General features: G+C 35.1%; 1 protein-coding gene across 1 annotated transcript in view; it reads right to left on the reverse strand.

The window, feature by feature from the left end:
* Positions 1–23,701, reverse strand: part of LOC140847986 (serine/threonine-protein kinase TAO1-like) — a 173,418-nt gene extending 149,717 nt beyond the window's left edge. Inside the window, exons 1-8 of the mRNA XM_073230033.1 lie at positions 23,291–23,701; positions 21,137–21,319; positions 15,751–15,822; positions 13,036–13,137; positions 11,724–11,769; positions 11,003–11,099; positions 9,369–9,482; positions 6,836–6,927 (exon numbers count right to left, since the gene is read on the reverse strand). Coding sequence (XP_073086134.1) covers positions 6,836–6,927; positions 9,369–9,482; positions 11,003–11,099; positions 11,724–11,769; positions 13,036–13,137; positions 15,751–15,822; positions 21,137–21,268 — 655 coding nt within the window. The 5' untranslated portion in view covers positions 21,269–21,319; positions 23,291–23,701. The remainder of the gene's footprint in view (positions 1–6,835; positions 6,928–9,368; positions 9,483–11,002; positions 11,100–11,723; positions 11,770–13,035; positions 13,138–15,750; positions 15,823–21,136; positions 21,320–23,290) is intronic.
* Between the last annotated feature and the right edge of the window lie 1,886 nt (positions 23,702–25,587).

Here is a 25,587-nt window from a genome sequence, read left to right on the forward strand (position 1 = left end):
CAAATTAAAACTACAATGAGGTATCACCTCACACCAGTAAGGATAGCTGCCATCCAAAAGACAAACAACAACAAATGTTGGCGAGGCTGTGGAGAAAGGGGAACCCTCCTACACTGCTGGTGGGAATGTAAATTAGTTCAACCATTGTGGAAAGCAGTATGGAGGTGCATCAAAATGCTCAAAACAGACCTACCATTTGACCCAGGAATTCCACTCCTAGGAATTTACCCTAAGAACGCAGCAATCAAGTTTGAGAAAGACAGATGCACTCCTATGTTTATCGCAGCACTATTTACAATAGCCAAGAATTGGAAGCAACCTAAATGTCCATCTGTAGATGAATGGATAAAGAAGATGTGGTACATATACACAATGGAATACTACTCAGCCATAAGAAGTGGAAAAATCCAACCATTTGCAGCAACATGGATGGAGCTGGAGAGTATTATGCTCAGTGAAATAAGCCAAGCGGAGAAAGAGAAATACCAAATGATTTCACTCATCTGAGGAGTATAGGAACAAAGGAAAAACTGAAGGAACAAAACAGCAGCAGAATTACAGAACCCAAAAATGGACTAACAGGTACCAAAGGGAAAGGAACTGGGGAGGATGGGTGGGCAGGGAGGGATAAGGGGGGGGAAGAAGAAGGGGGGTATTAAGATTAGCATGCATGGGGGGGAGGGAGAAAGGGGAGGGTGGGCTGCACAACACAGAGAGGACAAGTAGTGACTCTACAACATTTTGCTAAGCTGATGGACAGTAACCGTAATGTGGTTGTTAGGGGGGACCTGATATAGGGGAGAGCATAGTAAACATAGTATTCTTCAGGTAAGTGTAGATTAAAAATTTAAAAAAAAAAAAAAGAAAGAAAGAAAGAAAAGGGGGATTACTCCTTAACAGGATAAAACTATTGGTAAATCAAAGATCAACGCATGCTTTAAATATCCTTAATGTTGATCACTTAAAGGGTGTCAGATGATCAGCTATGGAGGTACTCTTTTCTGATAATATTCCTTTCTCTTAATTAAAAAAAAAAAAAAAAAGCAGTTACTGTGTGCTGACCTCCAATGAGTTCTGCACAGTGGTATAGACGGCATGTCAAAGTGTGGGCAAAGGGTCTGTTTGTTTCTACGCAGAAGATCAAGGCCTAGCTTGGATACCCAGAAAATGAACTAAGATACGATATGAGGAGGAGCTTCCGGCATCAGCACTCTCTGGAGGACTCGTGCCGGGGGATGATCATCAAAAAGCCTCCACAGGGATCCGGACGATGCTGCGGTTGTGGCTGCATCCAGCCCACCATCTCCTGGACTTGCCATAAGAAGGAGGAGGGAGATGTCTAGGCTGGCATGTGCATACAGTGAGACAACGAATTTGACTGGATCTGTACTGTTGGAACTCAACCAGGAGTTGGGAGGGGTGCAAGTTGTAGCACCCCAAAATCTCATGACTATAGACTATCTATGGTTAAAAGAACATATGGGATGTGAACAGATCCCAGAAATGGGCTGCTTTAATTTGTCTGATGGTTCAAGTACAGTTGGAAAATATCCATCATATCATAGATAAATTTTCACAAATGCCTAGGGTGCCTAAATGGTTTTCTTGGCTTCACTGGAGATGGCTGGTAATTATAGATTTGCTTTGTTTATGTCACCGTATTCCTATTATGTCAATATGTGTGTGCAAATTAGTTAGTAGTTTAAAACCTATACATACTTAAGGTACTATACAAGAAGATATGTCAAAGAAATAATCAATCCTCCCAAGTTTCCTTCATATGCTACATCTATAGCTTTTCTTCTTCCTTCCTAATTACAACCCTTAAATAGAATTCGTGCCTCATATCGAATTTACCGAGTATCATAATTCCTCCAGGTGGTAAAGATACCTCGAGACAAGTGCTGGGCATAGAAGCCACAGTGCATAAATCTGCAAAGAAGTAAAAAGCTAACCTTTGCAAACAATATGGCTTCTCTCTCACTTACCAACTTTACATTTCCCTGTATGGCCCCGGAAGATGACTGGTTAGCCAGAGACGGGTAAGATTCCTCAAGGGAGGAACAACCTAAGACAGGCACAGTCGCAGGGGGGCCATCAGGTGAGAATTTTGGGATCAACAGAGGTGAGGCTCAGAACCTCACCCCCCCTGCTTTGAGAGAAATCTTCTGCATCCGTGGATGTCTTGCTGCCCTTGTCTAGCCTGGATTAATACTTAGTCCATAGGCACACACCTGATCATCTGATCATCTACATTTGCCTTCTTACAGCACTAAATTATGTTTTCTACCTTTATCTTGCATCTACCTACCACTTCAGCATTTTATTAAAAATAAAAATAATAATAATAATAGGAGAAATGTGGGATCAACATATAAATCAAGTACAAAAATCAAATGAATATTCATATTTGACCTGATGGTTTATAGGTCATATTGCATGATCAAAACCGAAAAAAAAAAAAAAAAAAAAAAAAAATCAAACGAATATTCATATTTGACCTGATTGTTTATAGTTATAATGCGTGATCAAAACCCAGAGTTTCTGTGATGACTGCCCTTGTACTGTTCACCATGTAAGAACTTATTCACTATGTAAGAACTTGTTCTCCATGTAAGAACTTGTTCGTTATGCTTCAGAAGATTGGAGACTGATGAGAATTAGGCTTGAGATGGATTAATGATTGTGCATTGAGCATTGACTCACCTATACAGAACTTTATTGTTGTTAACAACCATTTGATCAATAAATATGAGAGATGCCCTCTCAAAAAAAAAAAAAAAAAAAAAAAAAAAAAATCTACATCCAAAAGTAACAGGATACACATTCTGCTCACGTGCACATGGAATATTCTCCAGAATAGACCACATACTAGACCACAAAAAGAGCCTCAGTACATTCAAAAGATAGAAATCCTACCAACCAACTTTTCAGACCACAAAGGTATAAACTAGAAATAAATTGTACAAAGAAAGCAAAAAGGCTCACAAACACATGGAGGCTTAACAACATGTCCTAAATAATCAATGGATCAACAACCAAATCAAAATGGAGATCCAGCAATATATGGAAACAAATGACAACAACAACACAAAGCCTCAACTTCTGTGGGACGCATCAAAAGCAGTCTTAAGAGGCAAGTATATAGCAATCCAGGCATATTTAACGAAGGAAGAACAATCCCAAATGAATAGTCTAATGTCACAATTATTGAAACTGGAAAAAGAAGAACAAATGAGACCTAAGGTCAGCAGATGGAAGGACATAATAAAGATCAGAGAAGAAATAAATAAAATTGAGAAGAATTAAACAATAGAAAAAAAATCAATGAAACCAAGAGCTGGTTCTTCAAGAAAATAAACAAAATAGCTAAGCCTCTAGCCAGACTTCTTAAGAGAGAAAGAGAGTTAACACACATCAACAGAATCAGAAACAAGAAAGGAAAAATCACAACAGACCCCACAAAAATACAAAGAATTATTAGAGAATACTATGGAAACATATATGCTAACAAGCTGGGAAACCTAGGAGAAATGGACTTCCTAGAAAAATACAGCCTTGCAAGACTGACCCAGAAAGAAACAGAAAATCTAAACAGACCAATTAACAGCAACAAAATTGAAGTGCTAATCAAAAAACTACCCAAGAACAAAACCCCTGGGCCAGATGGATTTACCTTGGAATTTTATCAGACATACAGAGAAGACATAATACCCATTTTCCTTAAAGTTTTCCAAAATTAGAAGAGGAGGGAATACTCCCAAACACATTCTATGAAGCCAAAATCACCCTAATACCAAAACCAGGCAAAGACCCCGGCAAAAAAGAAAACTACAGACCAATATCCCTGATGAACATAGATGCAAAAATACTCAACAAAATACGATCATACATCATGACCAAGTGGAATTCATCCCAGGGATGCAAGGATGGTACGACAGTCGAAAATCCATCAACATCATACACCACATCAACAAAAAGAAGGAAACAACACATGATCATCTCCATAAATGCTGAAAAAGCATTCGACAAAATTCAATATCCATTCATGATAAAAACTCTTAACAAAATGGGCATAGAGGGCAAGTACCTCAACATAATAAAGGCCATATATGATAAACCCACAGTTAACATCATACCAAATAGCGAGAGGCTGAAAGCTTTTCCTCTGAGATCGGGAACAAGACAGGAATGTCCACTCTCCCCACTGTTATTCAACATAGTACTGGAGGTCCTAGCCATGGCAATTAGACAAAATAAAGAAATACAAGAAATCCAGATTGGTAAAGAAGAAGTTAAACTGTCATTATTTGCAGATGACATGATATTGTACATAAAAAACCCTAAAGACTCCACTCCAAAACTACTAGAACTAATATCGGAACTGAGCCAATTTACAGGATACAAAATTAACACACAGAAATCTGTAGCTTTCCTATACACTAACAATGAACTAATAGAAAGAGAAATCAGGAAAACAATTCCATTCACAATAGCATCAAAAAAAATGAAATACCTAGGAATAAACCTAACCAAGGAAGTGAAAGACCTATACCCTGAAAACTACAAGACACTCTTAAGAGAAATTAAAGAGGACACTAACAAATGGAAACTCATCCCATGCTCCTGGCTAGGAAGAATTAGTATTGTCAAAATGGCCATCCTGCCAAAAGCAATATACAGATTCAATGCAATCCCTATCAAATTACCAACAGCATTCTTCAATGAACTGGAACAAATAGTTCAAAAATTCATATGGAACCACAAAATACCCCAAATAGCCAAAGCAATCCTGAGAAGGAAGAATAAAGTGGGGGGGATCTCGCTCCCCAACTTCAAGCTCTACTACAAAGTCACAGTAATCAAGACAATTTGGTACTGGCTCAAGAAAAGAGCCACAGACCAGTGGAACAGAATAGAGACTCCAAACATTAACCTAAACATTTATGGCCAATTAATATACAACGAAGGAGCCATGGACATACAACAGGGAAATGACAGTCTCTTCAACAGATGGTGCTGGCAAAACTGGACAGCTACATGTAAGAGAATGAAACTGGATCACTGTCTAACCCCATACACAAAAGTAAATTCAAAATGGATCAAAGACCTGAATTAAGTCATGAAACCATAAAACTCCTAGAGAAAAACATAGGCAAAAATCTCATGGACATAAACATGAGTGACTTCTTCATGAACATATCTCCCGGGCAAGGGACACAAAAGCAAAAATGAACAAGCGGGACTATATCAAGCTAAAAAGCTTCTGTACAGCAAAGGACACCATCAACAGAACAAAAAGGTATCCTACAGTATGGGAGAATATATTCATAAGTGACATATCCAATAAAGGGTTGACATCCAAAATATGTAAAGAGCTCACACACACCTCAACAAACAAAAAGCAACTAATCCAATTAAAAAATGGACAGAGGAGCTGAATAGACAGTTCCCCAAAGAAGAAATTCAGATGGCCAACAGACACATGAAAAGATGCTCCACATCGCTTGTCATCAGAGAAATGCAAATGAAAACCACAATGCAATATCACCTCACACCAGTCAGGATCGCCATCATCAAAAAGATAAACAACAACAAATGTTGGCAACGTTGTGGAGAAAGGGGAACCCTCCTACACTGCTGGTGGGAATGTAAGTTATTTCAACCATTGTGGAAAGCAATATGTAGGTTCCTCAAAATCCTCAAAATTGAAATATCATTTGAAACCAGGAATTCTCCTTCTACGAATTTACCCTAAAAATGCAGCACTCCAGTTCGAAAAAGGCAGATGCACCCCTATGTTAATAAGTGCACTATTTACAATAGCCAAGATATGGAAGCAACCTAAATGTCCATCAGTAGATGAATGGATGAAGAAGATGTGGTACATATACACAATGGAATATTACTCAGCCATAAGGAAAAAACATATCCTACCATTTGCAACAACATGGATGGAGCTAGAGGGTATTATGCTCAGTGAAATAAGCCAGGCAGAGAAAGACAAGTACCAAGTGATTTCACTCATCTGTGGAGTATAAGAACAAAGGAAAACTAAAGGAGCAAAACAGCAGCAGAATCACAGAACCCAAGAATGGACTAATAGTTAACAAAGGGAAAGGGAGTGGGGAAGATGGGTGAGAAGGGAGGGATAAGGGTGGGGCAAAAGAAAGGAGGCATTACAATTGCATGTAGAGTGTGGGGTGGGCACGGGAAGGGCTGTGCAACACAGAGCAGACAAGTAGTGATTTTACATCATCTTACTACGGTGATGGACAGTGACTGTGAAGGGGTATGAGGTGGGGGACATGGTGAAGGGGGGAGCCTAGTAAACATAATGTTCTTCATGTAATTGTAGATTAATGATACCAAAAAAAATCAAGCTCTACAATAAGGTATGCAGCCTGATAATCTAATCCTCATACCTAACACAAAGTATTGGGTAACCATAGTAGCAGTAAGTAATTCATGAATGCTTTAGAGACCCTTCATAGATGGTAAATCTATAACCATAGACATATTCTAGGTGTTTAATAAATACTCATTAAATATTAGACACAGATACCACAAAATTAATACCACAGTAGAAACTATTTTAGACCTAATTAAATACAGCAAATATAATATACATAAACTAACATACATATATATAATATATATATATTATATATATATACACACACACACAAATTGCCAAATAACCAAAGGGACAACCTTCATAGATTTATTGCTCCCCTTAAACACTGACATAAAAATAAAAATCTGTTATTTGGTACAGAAATTGAGGTAAAACATTGATCAAACTTACTATACAGTAATAAAGAGCAATGCTTACCTATTTCAATACATGTTATTCCCAGAGACCATACATCTACTTTCCTATCATATTTTTCTTCATTCTTGCGTAAAATTATTTCTGGGGCCATCCTAAAACATAAAATGTTACCTAAGTTAAAAAAGAAAAGAAAAGTATACTATTCTTTAAAAACGTAATGACCGTCCACATGGAGAATACCTGTGTGAATTCCAGATGATATACCTGGACATAAGAATTCTTATAATGGGAAATAAATGCATTACAGGTTGTGAGGTAAATATTTACCGTTGCATATACAGTGTTAGACTTATTCTCACCGTTTCTCATGATCACATACCAGCATCCTGGAGGAAAGACTCCCCAGAGCAGGGTTGCATTCTGCATCAATTCAAGTTTGCAGATTGTAATACTGTATATCCTTTATGCCAGTGGTTCTCAAACATTTCGGTTTCAGCATCTTATTACAAAAGTCTAAATTTTGCTCGAAAGAGGGCATTTTGTCACTGGCACTTGTTTTCTTGAAGTAAACAATCTCACTACATTTAACTGAGAAAATATCTGCCACAATAAGCAACAATGAATAAGCAGTTTGTCAGTCTTTTTTGCAAACAGGAGTAGTGTTCTGTGATAAAAGTGGCTAGGACCGCCACCCATAACTAAATAAATCATACAATTATTAACTCTGGAGGCGTCTTGGTTATAAAATGAAACGCTAGTTCGCATCTTCAGCTAGACTCTAATGTTCTCACTGGTGCTTCACCTTATACTTCCTTTGTACTTGTTAAGCACAGACAAACATTTAGAAGTTTCTGCTCAGTAAGATTCTCACCAGGCGTATGTGTGTTCCTGTGTGTAAAAATATGTAAATATGTATATAGTGCTGTGTTCCTAATAAACCATATACAAATTAATACATATGTAACTTCCAATTGCCAATAATAGAGGGCTTGCAATGTGTTAAGATGTTGAAGTAAGCTTGGGGAGCCACTAAGTTCAACAAAGTTAAAAAAGTAGTTTTGTTTTTAATGCACAACTTTCTAGCTCCTTTCTAGTATCTAGTATTGACCACTGATTTATAAAGAGGGGGACCATTAAGAAGCATTATTTGCCCAAAGAACCCTTTTTTTATACAGGGGAAGAGGATTCTATCTAAACTAGGGTTCTACATAAGAAATTTTTGGTCATACAGAACAGTAGTCTTCAAAGTTTTTATTTTCTTACTTCCAATGAATTTATTAAAAGAATGTATCCACTTGTACATTTTTGAGTTGGTATCTCAATTTTATAAACTTAATAATTGCAAACGATATAATGCACACATATGTATATACATTATTTTGTATATGTGCTTTACAGATATTTACAACTTGGAGCTGAGGACCTCACTCATTCATTAAAAACACTGCTGTATAATATCCTAATTAGCAATCCCAGTCTGCACGGTCATATCAACAATTCAAATCAGAATTATTTTCTGTCAGGAAATGCCAAACTTCATTTTTCATTGTAAATAACATGTGAATGTGTCCTCACGACAAATGTCCCCGTTGTAAATGAGATAATTTGTGATTCACTAAAAAAGGAGATGGGTGGAAAGATAATTGGGGAAAAGAAAAAGTAAGGAGTAAAAGGAACTGAAGAGAGATGACTGTGAAGGCAGAAGGCCCTTTGCCAAAACTTGGTGTCCTAACTCTTCAATATTTCTGATGCTATATATTCTAGATGTTACATGTTCTCAGATTGTCCCTCTGGGGATGGTTTGAGGCTTTTAATTCTCAGAACAATGCATCACTCTACTCGTCAGGATGGGTGAGAAGCCTTTCTTTAACAAACTGGGCGTTGGGAGATTTGAAAGGTAGGTGGAAAAGAAGATGCAGTAGACCTAAGACACTTCTCAACATATACAGAGAGAGGACATCTATGGAAGTTGAAGATGTGGAAAATAATTCCCTACAGACTTGCTGACATTAATATGGAATTATTTATGAATAAAATTAGATGATGTCTAGAAGTCACTTCAAATAACTGGAGGTGGGAGGGAGGGCAAGAAGTTCAAGTACACAGGGCAGCCAGGCCCTGGGGAGGTGCGGTTAGGCTGAGCTGACCGCTGTGTAAGCCTTCGTTATATTTTTGTCTATTTCCCTGTATACTTGAAATTCTCCACAATAAAAAATGAAAACAAAAGTTCCTAATCAGCTACCAGTCTTCACGTACTCTTATTCAGAAGATCCTGACACACAGTAAGTATAAATCTAAAGAAAATTTCCACTTGGCATTTCTATCTTCTCCCTTCTTAAAGACTTAAATGTTTTTCACTCCTACCCTCAATACATGATGTGGATGATAACAGGAAAGAAACACAGAGGGGACAAATAAATCAATAGGAGATACAAGGGCAGCACGCCAAATCTGTATCTGAAACTACAGTGCTTAGAGTAATATCTAAAGCAGCACTGTATTTCCAGGAGAAACATAAAGTACCTGATAAAAGTACAACCACACACTGCCCATTTCAATTATGAGGATCAATACCAGATAGGACTACGCTTACCAATGCGGCGTTCCCAGAAAAGACTTGGCAGAAGAGGCCATGGAAGCAAATCCAAAGTCAGCAAGTTTCACCTGGCCTCGTGGTGTCAGAAGGATATTTCCTGCTTTGATGTCTCTGGGTTTAAGGAACACAGAAGATTATTTGTCTTTCCTTTGTAAGATTATACTGAAAATGATAAAATCATATAAAAATTTATAAAATAGGGAAGGAGAAATCAGAATAATTAAGGCCTTGGATAATCTCTCAGTTGGGATAATGAGAATTAAGATCCAAACTAAGAAATGAGATACACAGAATTCCTATAAGTATATAGTAACAATTTTCTAAAAGAGAAGATAAAATAGCAGAAGCAGAAGAAAAAAATTAGGTAATTAATAGCACATACTCAATATTTGAGTGCCTGTTTATTGGTACAAATAATGGTTTTAAAAATTTAGCTGAACATTCTTATATGACTGTAAGATCTCTGAGTATAGCCTTAACAATAAAATGGAAAAAAAAGAACCTGATGCCCCAAATTTCTTAAAATTACTCATACCATTCCAAATTTTATCATAGTTCTCCTACCTAAATATGAAATGAAAACTGAAACACATGGGTAAGGTAATATCAATGATCCCAAATTTACTTTTAAACTCTTTTCTAAATCAGCAATGTATATGTGAACTAAGAAAATTATAATGGTATTGTATGCCCAATGGGCACTATAGCATTCGAAAAGAAAAAAATTTCTAAGCACTTGTCAATTCATACTATATAGTATTATAATGGATATAATATTATGTCAATCTATTTTCTTCCATTTGTTTTTTTTTTTAAATGGAAGGTTCTTTGAAGTTGAGAGGACCTTAGATTCTGCTTCCAACTCTTTCATTCTCTTATTTACTATGCATGTGGATTTCTCTTGGACCTTACTACCCTCATCTAAAAAACTGATAACCCATTAATTTGCAGTGACTCTATTATGTAAGTTTACTATGTATTGTCTGGTTCACATAGATAATTTTTAAAATGCTACCTTCCTTCTAAAAACAGGCAAAACCAGTACCAATGCTAAAAATGTAGTTTATGATGGTTTAATCTTTAAATTACTATCCATTATCAAGGATTATCAAGGATTATCTCAAAAGCATAGAGTGTTAAGTAGCTTTTACTTGTCTCTGTCATGGTATCAATGGAACAAACCCGGCATTATGAGTCACCAGGAGGACAAAAGGTCTAGGTTAGCTCTAGTCTGATCTATCTTCCTTCATCAGCTTTGAGAAGTGAGTCACAAATTGGGGCATCAGTTTCTTCATTTGTAAAATGAAACAAGTAAGAATACATAATCCCTATCGTCTTTTCCACTTCACAAATTAAACTTTTCTATAATTAAATTTCTATCACAAATCTATAAAGTGCACATACTTCGGAAAGTCCAGCAGCATGTGTAGAAAAAGATAAAAATTATTCTCAACAGAGAGATCAAATAAATTAGTGTATTCATTTTAAGACATGGATAACCTAAAAAAATATGAGTTTGCAAAACTCCAGAATACTTTTATTTAGCAAAAACCAACAAAGCTTTCAGGATTAATAAATTCTAGGTCTGAGAAATTTGCATATTAATATATGGTAATTTTTAAAGTACTTACCTATGGATCATGGCACGAGAATGTAAGTAGGCTAATCCATGAAGAGCACCATGTATAATTGCTGCTATTTCCATTTCTTGTAATGGCTTTTTGTGAACTTAAAATAAGATTTTATTTGAAAATAATTATTCTATAGAACACTTCTATTTTAAAATATATATACACATATCTAATATATGGGCAAATTTAAAAAAACTAACATTTAGCAAGAAGGAATTTTTTGCTTTCCAAGATAATAAAACAAAGCAATTGAACTTAATAAGTGCGCAGTTGTGCCTAGTTATTATAGTTCACAGCTAATTTTCCTCTAAGTTAACATTTAACAATTATTTCATGATTATAAAACAATGAAAGAGGAGCTTTCCCTTTTTATATTCCTACGTATCTTCATTCTGAACAGAAGGAACAAATCAAGTTAAATGATAAAGAATGCAGAAAAATGCCTCTTAAATCATAATGAAAGAAAACTCATCTGTTATGCTAAAACATAGTATTTAATGAGGACAGTGCATACCACGCTGAGACTCTAGAATTTAGTACAATAAAATGAGAGTTCATTCCCTAAGAGATTTTTTAAATAATGTTAAAACTTTCCAGGAAGAGCAAAAACGATTGTCTCTTCCTGGAAAGTTGTAACATTATTAAAAAAATCTCTTAGGGAATGAACTCTCATTTTATTATACAAATACTTTTCTTTTCTTAATAAATAAAGGAAACTTACCTTCCAGCAAATCTACAACAGATCCTGAACAATATTCCATTACAAGCTACAGGGGAAAAAATGATAAAAACATTAAAATACACTATTAAAATAAAAAGATTCTATATGAGATAAAATAAATTCACCAAGGAGATCAAGAAGATAGTTTGAAGTGAAACAAACTCTAGTTATCAATTACCTTTAGATATAAGTATACATTTTGGAACTTGTTAAATGCATACATGAAGTTAAACCAATGCTACATTAATCTTTTATAATGCCGACATATAACTGCTTGTAGAAGATGTGTGTTTCATATAATTACTAACTAAAGCTATAAAGGAATATACATATTCCATTAATATTAACCTATAGTAGCAATACTGGTATTGTTAGGAAGCAGAAAATCGTCCTCTGGTACTATATATACAAAGTTTAGGTTATAGTTTAAATCTTTCCTATAAAGCAAACACAGACCACCTCTTATGTGCCAGGTATTTTATATATATTAACTAATTTAATCCTCATAACCGCCTCTGGAAGGAGACCCTATTATCATCCTTGTTTTACAGATGCAGAAACCTGGAAGACAGAGAGGCAGCCTACCCTCTCTGCCACTGTTTTTTCTTTTACCACAGCCTCAAATTTAGGAGTACCATTACCATCAAATTAAACCAAACATTACAAATCTAAATAAATCTAAGTTCTGTATACTAAAATGATAATCAGCTGTAGCTTATTAAAAATAAAAGGTCATTCCTGTTTAAAGAAAAATTAGCCTTTCTCTGAAAAGACATAATTACTATGCCTATACCATTGTAAGATTACTACCTTATCTTAGTTTCAACGGGGCAAAATTAATCTCCATTTTCTACAATAAAATGTCCCAATTTTCTACCTTCAGTATTATTCAGCCAAAGAATCACAATCAGTTCAGATTTCACCAGGATTCACCACCAATATTCCAACCAAGACCCTGGCGGTTAAATAGCTTACAATACATTTATGTCAAAAATAAATGCTGATTTTCATCCTTTGATAGGATTGTTCTCAACAAATGTTTGACAAAGCATTTGAAGAATGACACCGCTAACATACATCGGAACATTTTCCCGTGCACGTAACGGTCAGCTGAATCTCTGCAGTCAACCGGCAAAAGTTCCGTCATCTCTTACTGCCTAAGAGTTTCAGGAAAAGCTGCTCCTCTTTTCTCAGTATGAGCTAACATTTCAAGGTGTTTGTGCGTGGCTTTACACAACTATTTTGAGACATTTTTGACTTAATTATAAACTAAACCTACTAAAATTACAGCAAGGGGAGAGCAGATACCTACCCATGCTCTCTGCTGACGTAAATAGCAGCCTTTGTATTCTACAATGTTGGGATGTTTTAATGTTCGTAGGCACCTGACTTCCTTAATAATATCCTGCCATCTCTGTGGGGAGAAAAAAAAGAATAAAGGAAAGAATTAGGAACAGTTGCCTTTCCTTAGAAAACAATATAAGTACAAAAGTAATTATTAGATAAAAAAGTTAACAAGAACATACAACTTTGCTTTATTTGTAACATTTAAATGTCAAACTAATATGTTTTAAAGAAATTACATTCATATAGTTTACAACCCAATAACATAAAATTCATTCCCGGTAGGACATATTTTTATTTTCATAAAATTTATTATCTATGAGTCTTATAAAAATTTTACAACCACACACCAAGCCGGTTAAAAACTATATACTATATTTAGTGGTTTTTCTTCAAGAGTTCAACCTCCCCCTTCTTTTTTTGCAGCTTTATTGTTGTGTAATTTACATACCTTAAAGTTCAGCTGTTGTGTTTTTGGCTTATATTGTCTACCAAATGTTATGTTTGTTCTGCTGCTTAAACTCAAATCAAGTAATTACCTAAATTCCTAAATGCACATATTCTAAAATGCTAGTGAACACTTAGGTTATAACAGAGGGAAGTTCACAGAAAAACCAAGCAGCATGGAAACATTTTCCTACAGGATTTCCCGAAGAACCTTCCCATTGACGCCTACTAGTAAGTAACAGATAAACCTTCAGCAATAAAAGCTACTCTATGACAACTTCAGAAACTTAGGCCATATCCTAAGTAGGGTGACTTGTCAGAAGCAATCAGGGAACTGAAAATACAGGTACTTGGGTCCATACCCAGAGACTCTAGAGGCTTAGTGGATGTGGGATGGGAACTTGGAATCTGTTTTTTGTTCTTGTTTCCATTTTTCCAAGCTTTACCGCTGGCTTGTATCATATTTCTAAAGGTAGGGGAACTAGAATACAGAACTTTAAAAAATGTTTTGCACTGGATTTTAAGATCCTGTATCTCCTATGTTATTTCATAAGCCCTCAAGAAAATAGAGCAAGATATTCACAGTGTAAAATGTGTAAGCTGTAAGATGCTAACTTCAGAAAGTGTTTTATGGGCTTTACATTTCAAATTTGAGTGCTCTGGGAGGCAAACTCTCAAAACAAAACCAAGCTAAAACCTGTATTCTTCAATGTAAAAAAAACTTCCAGGAAGGACACAATATTACAAGAGAGAAGATGATGCCCTAGGTGAAACTTTTTGTTCTAGGCATGACTAATTAAACAGACTCCAGCACAAGTCTGCTATGAAAGCTGGTTTTAATGTTATACTGTAGAACGGCAAATAAAATTCAACTTGTAAAAAACGGAGGTTTTTTAGGGGTTTTAGAAACTATTAAGAGATTTTTAGGTATCGACATAATGGAACAGTGATCAATCACAACAGTGTTATCATACCCATAAGTATGATTATCACAAAAAACAATATTTACCACAAAACAGAGATTACAGAAATGTAGAAAGCCAAAACCTTTAAAAATTAAAGACTGATCTAGCAATTCTACCTCTGGGCATATACCCTAAAGTTTAAAAGCCGGGACTCAAAGAAATACTTGTATACCTATGTGCATAACAGCATTATTCACAATAACCAAGGGGTAGAATCAACTAAGTGTCCATTTACAAATGGTAGATGGACAAAATGTGGTGTTTTTACACACACACAGACACAGGAATATTATTCAGCTTTAAAAAGAAAGGTAATTCTGTCACACTACAACACAGATGAACTTTGAGGACACTATATTAAGTGAAACAAGCCAGTCTTCACAAAATGACAAATAGTGCATAATTTCAATTACATGAGATACCTAAAGTAGTCAAATTGATAGAGACAGAAATTGGAGAGGTGATTTCCAAGGGCTTCGGGGAGGAGGGAATGAGGTGTTATTGTTTGATGGGTGTACAATATCACTTTTGCAAATTGAGGAATTCTGGAGATGAATGGTGGTGATAGTTGCACAGCAATGTGAATGTCCTTAACACCACTGAACTTACACAAAGTGGTTAAGATGGTAAATTTGTTTTGTTTACTTTACCACAATTAAAACTAAATAAATTTTTTAAAGAATTAAAGAAAGACAAAGAGAACAGACTTAGAAATTAATTTTATAACCTTACACAATTAAGGAAGAACTAATCAGAATACTGATGAACTAAAGTACATGCAATACAGTATCAGTAATTTTATTTTTCAGATTATTATCCACTGCCTTATTTTTCAGACTTGATATGTAGCTGCCGATGATTATTTGAAACAGCCGTTAAATAATTTCTCAGCCATTAAAAATTTATATCCAGTATACTTACTGTCAAATGTACCTTATTCTAGTTTACTTTCTCAGACATGATAATCCCTCTATTATAGAATAATCTGCTAAACAACAATTTAAAACATTAAACTCGTATCAGCAGCACATATCTAAGAAACTTAAAAGGAAGGGATACAGTTGGGAGGTTTCTGGGATGTCAGGAATGTTGTTTATGGCTCTAGGTACAGGTTAAATGGGCACATTGAGTCTGTGGAAGAAAATTCCCTGAGATAAACCTTAGTATTTGTATATTTTTCAACATTTTTTGAAAAAATTCCCACCTATCCCCAATTAAAAACGGTATGGCTTTCTTTAACATGCCAATACAAACATATATATTTCACCTACCTCCACAGCGTTCTGTCCACTATAAGGTATTCTCTTGATAGCCACCACGTCACTGGTGTGCACATCTCGTGCCTAAAAAAGACAGAAGACCACTGTAAAAATAAACATTTATAAACTACCATGTCTAAAAAGATACCAAAACTGCTTTTAAAGAACATTAAAAACATAAGTAAATAGATAACAAAAAGCATATCAAATTATCAAGGAGCTGGTACTTTAGAAATAAAAATAATGCATGTTTATCTTTGAATGAGCTACTTGAGAGGAAAAATATAGAATTTTGAATAGAACTATAAATAAACAAAATGACTAGTACAATCTATGGTAGGCCTGTAAATGTCAAAATTTCAATGAAATGGACAATTCTCTAGGAAAGAACTACTAAAATTGATCTAGAGAATAATTTGAGTAAAACAGTGGTGGAAGATTGAAAAGAATACTAATTGTCTTTAAAATTGTTGTGAGTGGAGCAGTTTCTCTAGGGGAACTTCCCAGGATAAAAGGGGAGAAAAAGGAAAGCTACCCCATTAATTGTAAGGAGGCAGTCTAACCCAACAACTAAACCCTCACAAGCAGCGCAAGATAGAAAGTTAGGTACCAATCTGACTTATAAATGTAGACAAGGGAACTCTAAATAAAATTTTAAAACCAAATATTACCTAAAAGAATATTTCATTTGGATAAAATATATTACCACATAAATGCAAAATTTTGATACAGGAAAACATTTCATAATTTGCCATATTTTTTTTTACAAATCAAAGGGGAAAATATATACTTATACATATAAACGCTTAATAAATGCTGAAAATGCAGAAAGAGTCCAACTCTAAATATATTTAATGCAGGGAAGACCAAACTCTTAGAAAACCCACACAGGAAAGGTAATTCCTCAACATGATAAATCATGTCTAGTGTAAACAGCTATTAACTAGAATTAAGACAAGACAGCTAAAATGGTATCACCATTACTATTTACCACTGCTGTGGAATTTTGATTAAAAAATTAAAGCAAAAGCAGAAACATGAAAGTTAACCCTTTAGAAAGTAAGAGCCAAATTCTCATTATGAGTTTAAAAAAAAAAGATGATATATAAAGAAGGCACAAGAGGATAGCTGCAAAACATTTCATATGAGTTCAGTAAGAAGGGTTAATCATCTCTAGTCATCTGTGGAAGAATTCATCTTCAATTCAGTCTTTAATGAATTCCCAAAGATAAAATGTTTTAAAATTAGATTATGGTGATGGCTACAAAAATCTCACTTACTAAAAATCTATGAAATGCACACTTAAAATTGGTGAACAGAGAGTAACTTAAATCTTAAAAAAGCTGTTAAAAAGTTAGACAAGCAGGTATGTAAAGTATACATAAATAGAGTTCCTTAAAAAATATATATATATATGTATATATATATATATATACATATATATATATATTCTGTTAAGTGGTTCCTTGGAACAACTAATGACCTTCCAAATTCAATTACTAGCAGACTAGTTAAGGAAAACGTGCACCACTTAACATAATGGGTGAAGTGGATCTATCTGCATAAGATCTCGAATATGAATTTATTTTTCCAAAATGTTCTCTACTCATCAATTTGTGAGCCCCTTGATTTTAGTCAATAGGTCTAACCAGCTATATTCTTTTCTAACAGTTTTAATGAGATATAATTTACATAGCACACATTTCACCCATTTGAATGTTTGTAATTCTATACCTTTTAGTGCACTAACAGATGTATGGCAATACTGATCAATATGACAGATATATGCAATTTACCGATAACTACAATGTTAGAACTTTCATCACCTTAAAGAGAAACTCCAAATTGTTTCATTTAAAAATGGTTAAAATGGTAAATTTTATATTATGTGTACCTTACCTCAAATTTTTTCCCCATTAAAAAAACAGAGAAAAGAAACCCCACACCCTTTAGCTATCACTCTCCTATCCCTATTCCTCACCCCTTCAGCCCTAAGGAACAACTAATCTACTTTCTGTGTCTCTGGAGATGTGCCCATTCTGTACACTTTGGAACCATATAATATATGGTCTTTTGTGACTGGTTTCTTTCACTTAGTAATGTTTTCAAGATTTGAGACCAGTGAATGTTGAGCATCTTTTTATGTGCTTTTTGGCCATTTCTACATCTTTGGAGAAATGTCAATTCAGATCCTTTACCCGTTTAAAAATTGGGTTGCCTTTTTTTTATTAAGTTGTAAGAGTTATTTATATATTCTAGACACAAGTCCCTTAGCGGACATATGATTTACAAATAATTTCTCCTATTCTATTGTTGTCTTTTCAGTTTTGAAGCATAGAAGTTTTACATTTTGATCAAATCCAATATCTATGTTTTTCTTTTGTTCATGCTTTTGTTGTCATTTCTAAGAATCCTTTGACAAAACCAAGGTCATGCAGTTTTACCCTAAGAGTTTTATAATTTTAATGTTCACATATGGTATGAGGTAAGGGTCTAATTTCATTGTTCTGCTAAAGAGCTGCATTTCTAATTAGCACAAGATAAAGTTCAAAAGTGGGTAGACTAAATGCAGTGCGGTCACCTGGAGTAGATTCCGGAACAGAAAAGAGCACAAAGACTGGGAAAATCTGAATTAAGTGTGTTGTTTAGTTAATAGTATCAGTGTATCAATGTTGATTTATTAGTTTTGATAAAGGTTCTGTGGTTATGAAACTTGTAAACTTTAAAGGATCTGGGTGAAGATTATAGGGCAAACTCTATTATTGCAAAATCTGTAGCTCTAGCATTACTTTAAAATAGTAAGTTAAAGTGACTGTAATTTATTAAAATCCAAACTCATTAGTAATGATGATTATATTAAAATTAAATCAGATTGAGATGAGATTACTTTTGCCTATCACACACACACACAAAAACCAACAGAAAAATATTTAATGTCCACAGTCATGTTTCTCTGTCCCTTCAGGATTACGAGTTGTGCTTACTTATCATGTCTTATTCATCTCCTCTAATCTGGAACAATTTCCTCAACTCTTCCTTGTCCTTTATGACACTGGCATTTTTTGAGACTACACAGCAGTACTTACCTTACTAAATTTGTGTTTGTCTGAAGCTTCTTCAAGATTAGATTCTGGTTACATATCTCTGGCTGAAATACTACATGAGTAATATTGTGTCCTTTTCAGGGTATCATATCTGGATGCATACAATGTCTGTTTATCACTGGTTACAAATTTTCATCACCCACTCAAGGTGTGTAACTGTTTCTTTCCAATGTATATAGTTATAACCACTGTTTCCTACTTTGTATCTAGCAACCTGTGCAGAGATACTTTTAAACTATATAAATATTCTGCTCATCAAACTTTCCCCCTAGGTTTAGCAACCACTGAAGATTCTAGCCCTGAGCAATCTTTGCAATGATGATTTCAAAATGCTGGTTTTTCCCAACTCTACAATTCCCTTCACATTTACCAGTCAGCATTCTATTATAAAGAAAAGCCCTCCCTTTCTATCTATCCATCCTATATCTGTCATGGAAATTAGGAATTCCTATTTTATTCAATGGGTTATAATCAATAGATGTCTATATTGATGCTCAAATTGTTCCAGATGGGGCCAGTGGGAGCATCTTCAAGCTGGTTCTAGCATCCTCTTGAAAGGTCCTATTTTTCATTTTAAAAGCATTTTTTACATTTCTGGTTCAAGTTATAAAGCTTATCTTTTATGATCCTTGTCCCCACAATAGAATGAACCATTACTGCAAGAGCTCTTGATCCATGTAGTGAGGAATCCAAGATCTGAGTGCTAAGTGTGCTTGTTGCTACTAGGATATCGACGCAACTAGAATCTTACAGAAGAGAGAGCTAGGAAATATATATGTCATGTAATTAGTTCATATTAATGCCACAAATTCCTATCCAATACCTATCTAGTCCCACGTGGTTCTTCATTACATTTGCCAATTTCCTATTTCTATCATTCTTTTCAGTTAGGATCTGAGTCCAAAATGACATCAAAATTATTCACTGCTCAATCTTTTAACACACAGTTTCAGAACTGTCACACCCATACCAATATGAAACAAGTTTACGGAGAAGAGTTGAAGATTTGTTTGCACTTTCCTCTTCCCAACCAGACAGAGGGTATACAGCTAAAATACTGTGTATGAAAGTTACTCGTATTAATTTTGGTTTTTACTCCAGTGTGGTTATAGCCCAAATACAGTTGAATTCATTGTTCTGGCTTGCCTATTAGCGGCTCCCCCCCCATACATAATGACTTAATTTTAACTTTTAATATACTAAATATTTATTATCAAAAGAGGTAAAACAAGTTATCATTCTATCCTCTTTCTACTTCTTTCTATTCCCCACAACTATCACCATTCTGTATCTTGAATTGTTGGTTGTATGGCGTATAACTATCTAATTTCATCAAACTGTACATTTAACATATCTGCATTTACTGTATATAAATTACACTTAATAAAACAAGTCAACTAAAAAATACTACTGACACACATTGAATGGCTACATGACAGAGATATTTTCAACAGCTTCTCTTATTGGGCCCATTTCTAAGAGTCTGTATATTTTTTTCCTCTTTTATTCTATATTTCTCCAGAGTAGTATTAAGGAGAACAATGGGAGAAGCTTACATTCAGACAAAACTGTAACACAGAAAAAAGGTTGTTTATGAAATACCTGCTTTCTGAGTGCCTCTTCCCTTATTCTGTGTCCAATCCAGAAATCAAACAAACATAACCTACATCACACACACACATAAAACATGTGTACACAAAAAGACTCTGCAAGGATGTTTATTTAAATGTTAACAGCAGCTGCCTTTGGGTAGGAAAATTGCAGAGGGAGTTTATACTACCTTACTTTTACCTCTAATTTATGAATAGGAAATAAGTGAAAAGTTCAAATTGTTAAGAATTTGGAACACATTTTCTCTTTTATTCTTAAGGTACCCATTAAAATGAAAAAACTAAATCTGTAATATTACCAAAATATTAAACATCTATACAAAACTTGTTGCTGAGAAAAAAAAAGCAATCTTAATAGGAAAAAATAATGAATGAATAATAATGAAATGTGTGTATGGGACTTTACGTAAGTCAGTGTTTTGCAATATTTGATTCAATTACAATGTAAGTTATAAAACTGCTAAAGTAGTGTAAACAACATGGAAATTAAAACCGAGTATCTTTCCCATTTTTTCAATAATCTAAGAAGCTCAATAAATAAAATGATCTCTTTTTATATACACCTAATGCAAGTGACTGTAAAACAGACTATTGCCTATGTCTTTTTGTATTACTGATTTTTACACTGCCAGGACTGTATATTAAATAAATGCTGGTCACTGACATTAAGCCTTTAACACTTACAAAGAACACTGCTCCAAAGCCTCCCTGGCCAACTTTTATGAGATCTTTGAAGCGCTTCCCTGGATCTTCTTTGGAGAAGAGTTTTGCAATCTCAGGGTCCTTCAGGGTCTGTGCTGGGATAGTTGACGACATCCTGCTGGGCAATCAGCTGTCTGACTCTAATTTTATGCTGCTCTCCCAAACCTTGGGAAATCGGTATGAATGAAGCCACGTTGGCATAAACAGTTGGAGAGAAATAAGAAAAGAAAAAAGGAAAAGAAAAAGTTGCTAAGAATAATTAGTATATCATTTTCTGACTGCATATATAAAATTATCTTAGATGTGGAATTCCACTGAAAAAGTGTTGCCTACTAGTGCAGGACTCTTAAACCCAGCTCATCATCACAATCACCTGTGCTGCTTAAAAAAAAAAAAGATTCCCACTATACATAGTATGTAAATACATACTATATATACACTTCTAAAACTTAGATCAATCGTCATGTACTGGAAGGCTTTCTGTGTCAGTACTTAAAGATTTATCTAACTCTGATGCAATAAGCTCATCAGCAAAAGAGATAATACAGTAGGAAGACCATTAAAAACATGCCCAACAACTCAAAATGTACCAATAATACGTTTCTAACAACAGGAAGATTCCCATCTATTAATGACCTTCAAATGCAAGAAAATAGATAATAGATTTAATTCAGTAAGATTTCTTTTCCTTTCAGATACTACTTGGCAGCGTTTAATCAACTCTAACACAGATACTCAAATGCAATGGGAGAAAATAATGAATTTAACATAGATAGACAACTGTTTCCTCCATAACCTGATTCACACTAAAATATGGCCTTACCAAATCTGCTTCATTATGTAAGTAGATACACTACAGAATTCCCTGGTGGTTCTGGTATCAGTTCCTTTGTATCAGATTACCAAATTTCAAAAATGGCTGCTATAAATGAGAGGCTTCAGAATCTGGTTCTAGAATGACACTGCCTAGATAGGAATCCTGACAACAATTATTTACCAACTATGAACTTGGGTAGCCTCATTTTCCAAGTCTATAAAATGAAAGAAATAACCTACCTCCTAGAGTATCTGTGAGGGTTAAACGAGTTAATAAATGTTAAGTGTAGACTAGTACTCAGGAGCAGTAAGCAGTACATTAAATGTTAGTTATCATGACCTCCTTAAATTTACCACTTAAAATTAAAAACTCCTGAATTTGATTTCATTAAACTAATAAGGGAAAAAAAAGCTCTAGCCAGTTTTTGCCATGCCCAAAGCATATTTTTAAAATTTTTGAATGTTTTCAATTTTATTAATTTCAAAAATTTTTTAAATGACAAGAGAATTTGTGTCTCTTGTCTCATTTTTAGTGAATTCAACTGAACCAATTATAATGCCTGTTATTAAATTTATAACTACATAAAACACATTTACATATCTTTTGCACTTCCCTAAATTAATACTACATTGCAGAAAAATTCAAACTACGAGTTTATATTCCTTTTCTAACATTTTCAAGGCTGCACCATATTCTTCACTTTTACCAATCACTCTGCACTGGAATATAGTTCCCTGGAACAATGCTTCAATTACAATTCTTCTAAGAATATCTGACCAGAGAAAAGTCATTTAACTTATCACTCGTAAAATGAGGAGATCGAACTAAATTCTATACAAAGTGTTCCTATTCAATTTATACACCTGTGAAAAACAAAAAGCCTTCAATGTACCTAAGACCTTATTTAAGAACTTTGAATTATCAAATTATAGTACCTTTTTTACAAGCATTACCTTACATAAAATTTTCTAAAAATTCTGAAAAGAGAGAAAAAAACATGTTCAATAATATCTTTAAAGTGAGGAAAGTAAAGAACTGCCAACCCAGAAGAGAATCTTTATTTAAGCAAAAGTTTTGTGAAATGAATGCAAAAATAATAGAGAGAGAGAAAGAAAGAGGGAGAGACAGAGACACTTAGATGATGGAAAGCTAAGAGAATCTGACCTCCATTAACAAATATGTCAAATATTAAACAAAAGAAAGCTAAAGGCTATATTACTACCACACAAAATATTCAGAGCTAGGAAAATTACAAGGAGTAAAGAGGGACATTACATAATGTTATGATTTCCTTCATCAAATTCTAAATGTATACTCACCTGACAAAAGAGCTTCGAAATACACGAAGGAAAAACTGACACAACTGAAAAGAGAAAATTCTGTAACTAGAACACCACCACCACAGACCAACACTACCAACCAACAGGTCCTAGTGACATTCCAGTATGCAGCCTGGCCACAGAATGAACATTCTTCCCAAGTGTGCATTATGACATACGCCATGAGATCATATACCGTGTCATAAAGCTAAATTTAACAAGGGAAAAAATTTCAATTCATACAAAATGTTTTCTGATTAGAGTGTAATAAACTTAAAATCAGTAACAAAACAGTTAAAAAAAAAAAACAGGACCTCAAGTGTGGAAATTAAATACACCTTAAGGTAACCCATGAGTCGATAAAGACATTTCAAGGGCAAAGAGAAAATAATATGAATTGTGTGAAAATAGAAATATAACAAAATATACAGGATTCTTACACAGAAATTAAAGCACTAAACCATAGTAGAAAGAAAACTCCAATGAATAATCTAAGCTCCCATCTTAAAAATATAGAAAGAGAAAAGCAAATAAAACCAAAGCTAAATATAGAGGGAAATACTAAAGAACAGAATGGAAATCAATGAAACTAGACAAAAAAATCAGTTAAATCGAAAGCTAGTTCTTTGCAGGGAAAAAAATGTCAATAAACCTGAAAGAACTCTGCCAAGCTAACCAAAGAAAACAAGAGCAAATTACCCAAAAGAGGGCGTATCACTATATTCCTAAAGACATTAAAAGGATAAGGAAATACAATAAACAGCTCTAAACTTGTAAATTTGACAAAATAGCTGAAATAGGCAAATTACTTGGTAGTGGTACTTATAAAATACCAAAACTCACTCAAGAAGAAATAGAGAGCTGCCTCTCCCACCCAGATAACAAACTAACGGTTCAGGCTCAGACGTCAAGGAGGCACCGGCCTCCACTGCCTCAGCCCCTGCAGGACGGCCCGCAGCGCACTACTGCCAAAAAGAACAAGGCACAATGACAGTACGGGTGTCTTGGGCTGGAGGTGCAGCAGGGGGCATGGGACGCACGGTGGCACAGGCTGGAGAGCTGGCTGAGCTGAGCAGGGAAGCTGTCACTGGGAGGTGCGGCATCCTCAGAGGGGGCCGTGCCTAACGGCGTTTACCCGATGCTCAACACTGCCCATGGAGCAGTGAGGCCAACGGTGTTCAGCACACCTCTAGTAGACTTCCTGATTGCAGCTGGAGGATTCCACATCTCTATTCCCAGATGTAATGACTGGAGACTGCCTGAACCATGCTGGCTTTGAGGCCGTGAACACACATGGAATTCAGCTCATCTCCCTAGCTACCCATAAATTCATCTCAGATATTGCCCCTGATGCTCTGCAGCACCACAAAATGAAGGGAGTACACTTAACCATGGAGGAGTTGACCCCTGCCCTCAGTGAGTATGACATCAGTGTAAAGAAGCCACACTACTGACAGAATTGCTTTGAAGAGGGCGGCATGAGAGGTGAGACGGAGGCCTCCTCCCAAAACCACATATGGTATGAGAATATAATTAACACACAACTAATCCTGAAAGAGCAACAGGAAAGAAGGGTCTCTAGGAATGGAAGAATATTGAGAGAACTGTGTGACCAATCCAAATGGAAGAATATTCATAGTAGAGGGGTACCAGAAGAAGAAGAGAGGGGAAAAAGGCAAAGTGTCTTTGAGGAGGTAATTGCTGAAAACTTCCCCAATCTGGGGAAGGAGATAGTCTCTCAGGCCGTGGAGGTGCACAGATCTCTGAACACAAGGGACCCAAAGAAGACCACACCAAAACGTGTACTAATTAAAATGGCAAAGATCAAGGATAAGGACAGACTATTAAAAGCAGTCAGAGAGAGTAAACAGATCACACATAAAGGAAAGCCCATCAGGCTGTCATCAGCCTTCCCAGCAGAATCCTTACAGACCAGAAGGGAGTGGCATGATATATTTAATGCAATGGAGCAGAAGGGCCTCGAAACAAGAATACTCTACCTGGCAAGGTTATCACTTAAATTTGAAGGAGGGATTAAACAATTTCCAGATAAGCAAAAGCTGAGAGAATTTACCTCCCACAAACCGTCTCTACAGTGTATTCTGGAGGGACTCCTATAGATGGAAGTGTTCCTAAGGTTAGCTGTCACCAGAGGTAATAAAAATGTACAGAGAAAGAGTACAGAATATGATACCCAATATATAAAAAATGGAGGAGGAAGAAAAGGAGAGAAAAAAAAGAACCTTTAGCTTGTGTTTGTAATAGCATACTAATTGAGTTAAATTAGACTCTCAGAT

Source organism: Manis javanica, chromosome 2 (genome assembly GCF_040802235.1).
Source record: "Manis javanica isolate MJ-LG chromosome 2, MJ_LKY, whole genome shotgun sequence".
Lineage (NCBI taxonomy): Eukaryota > Metazoa > Chordata > Mammalia > Pholidota > Manidae > Manis > Manis javanica.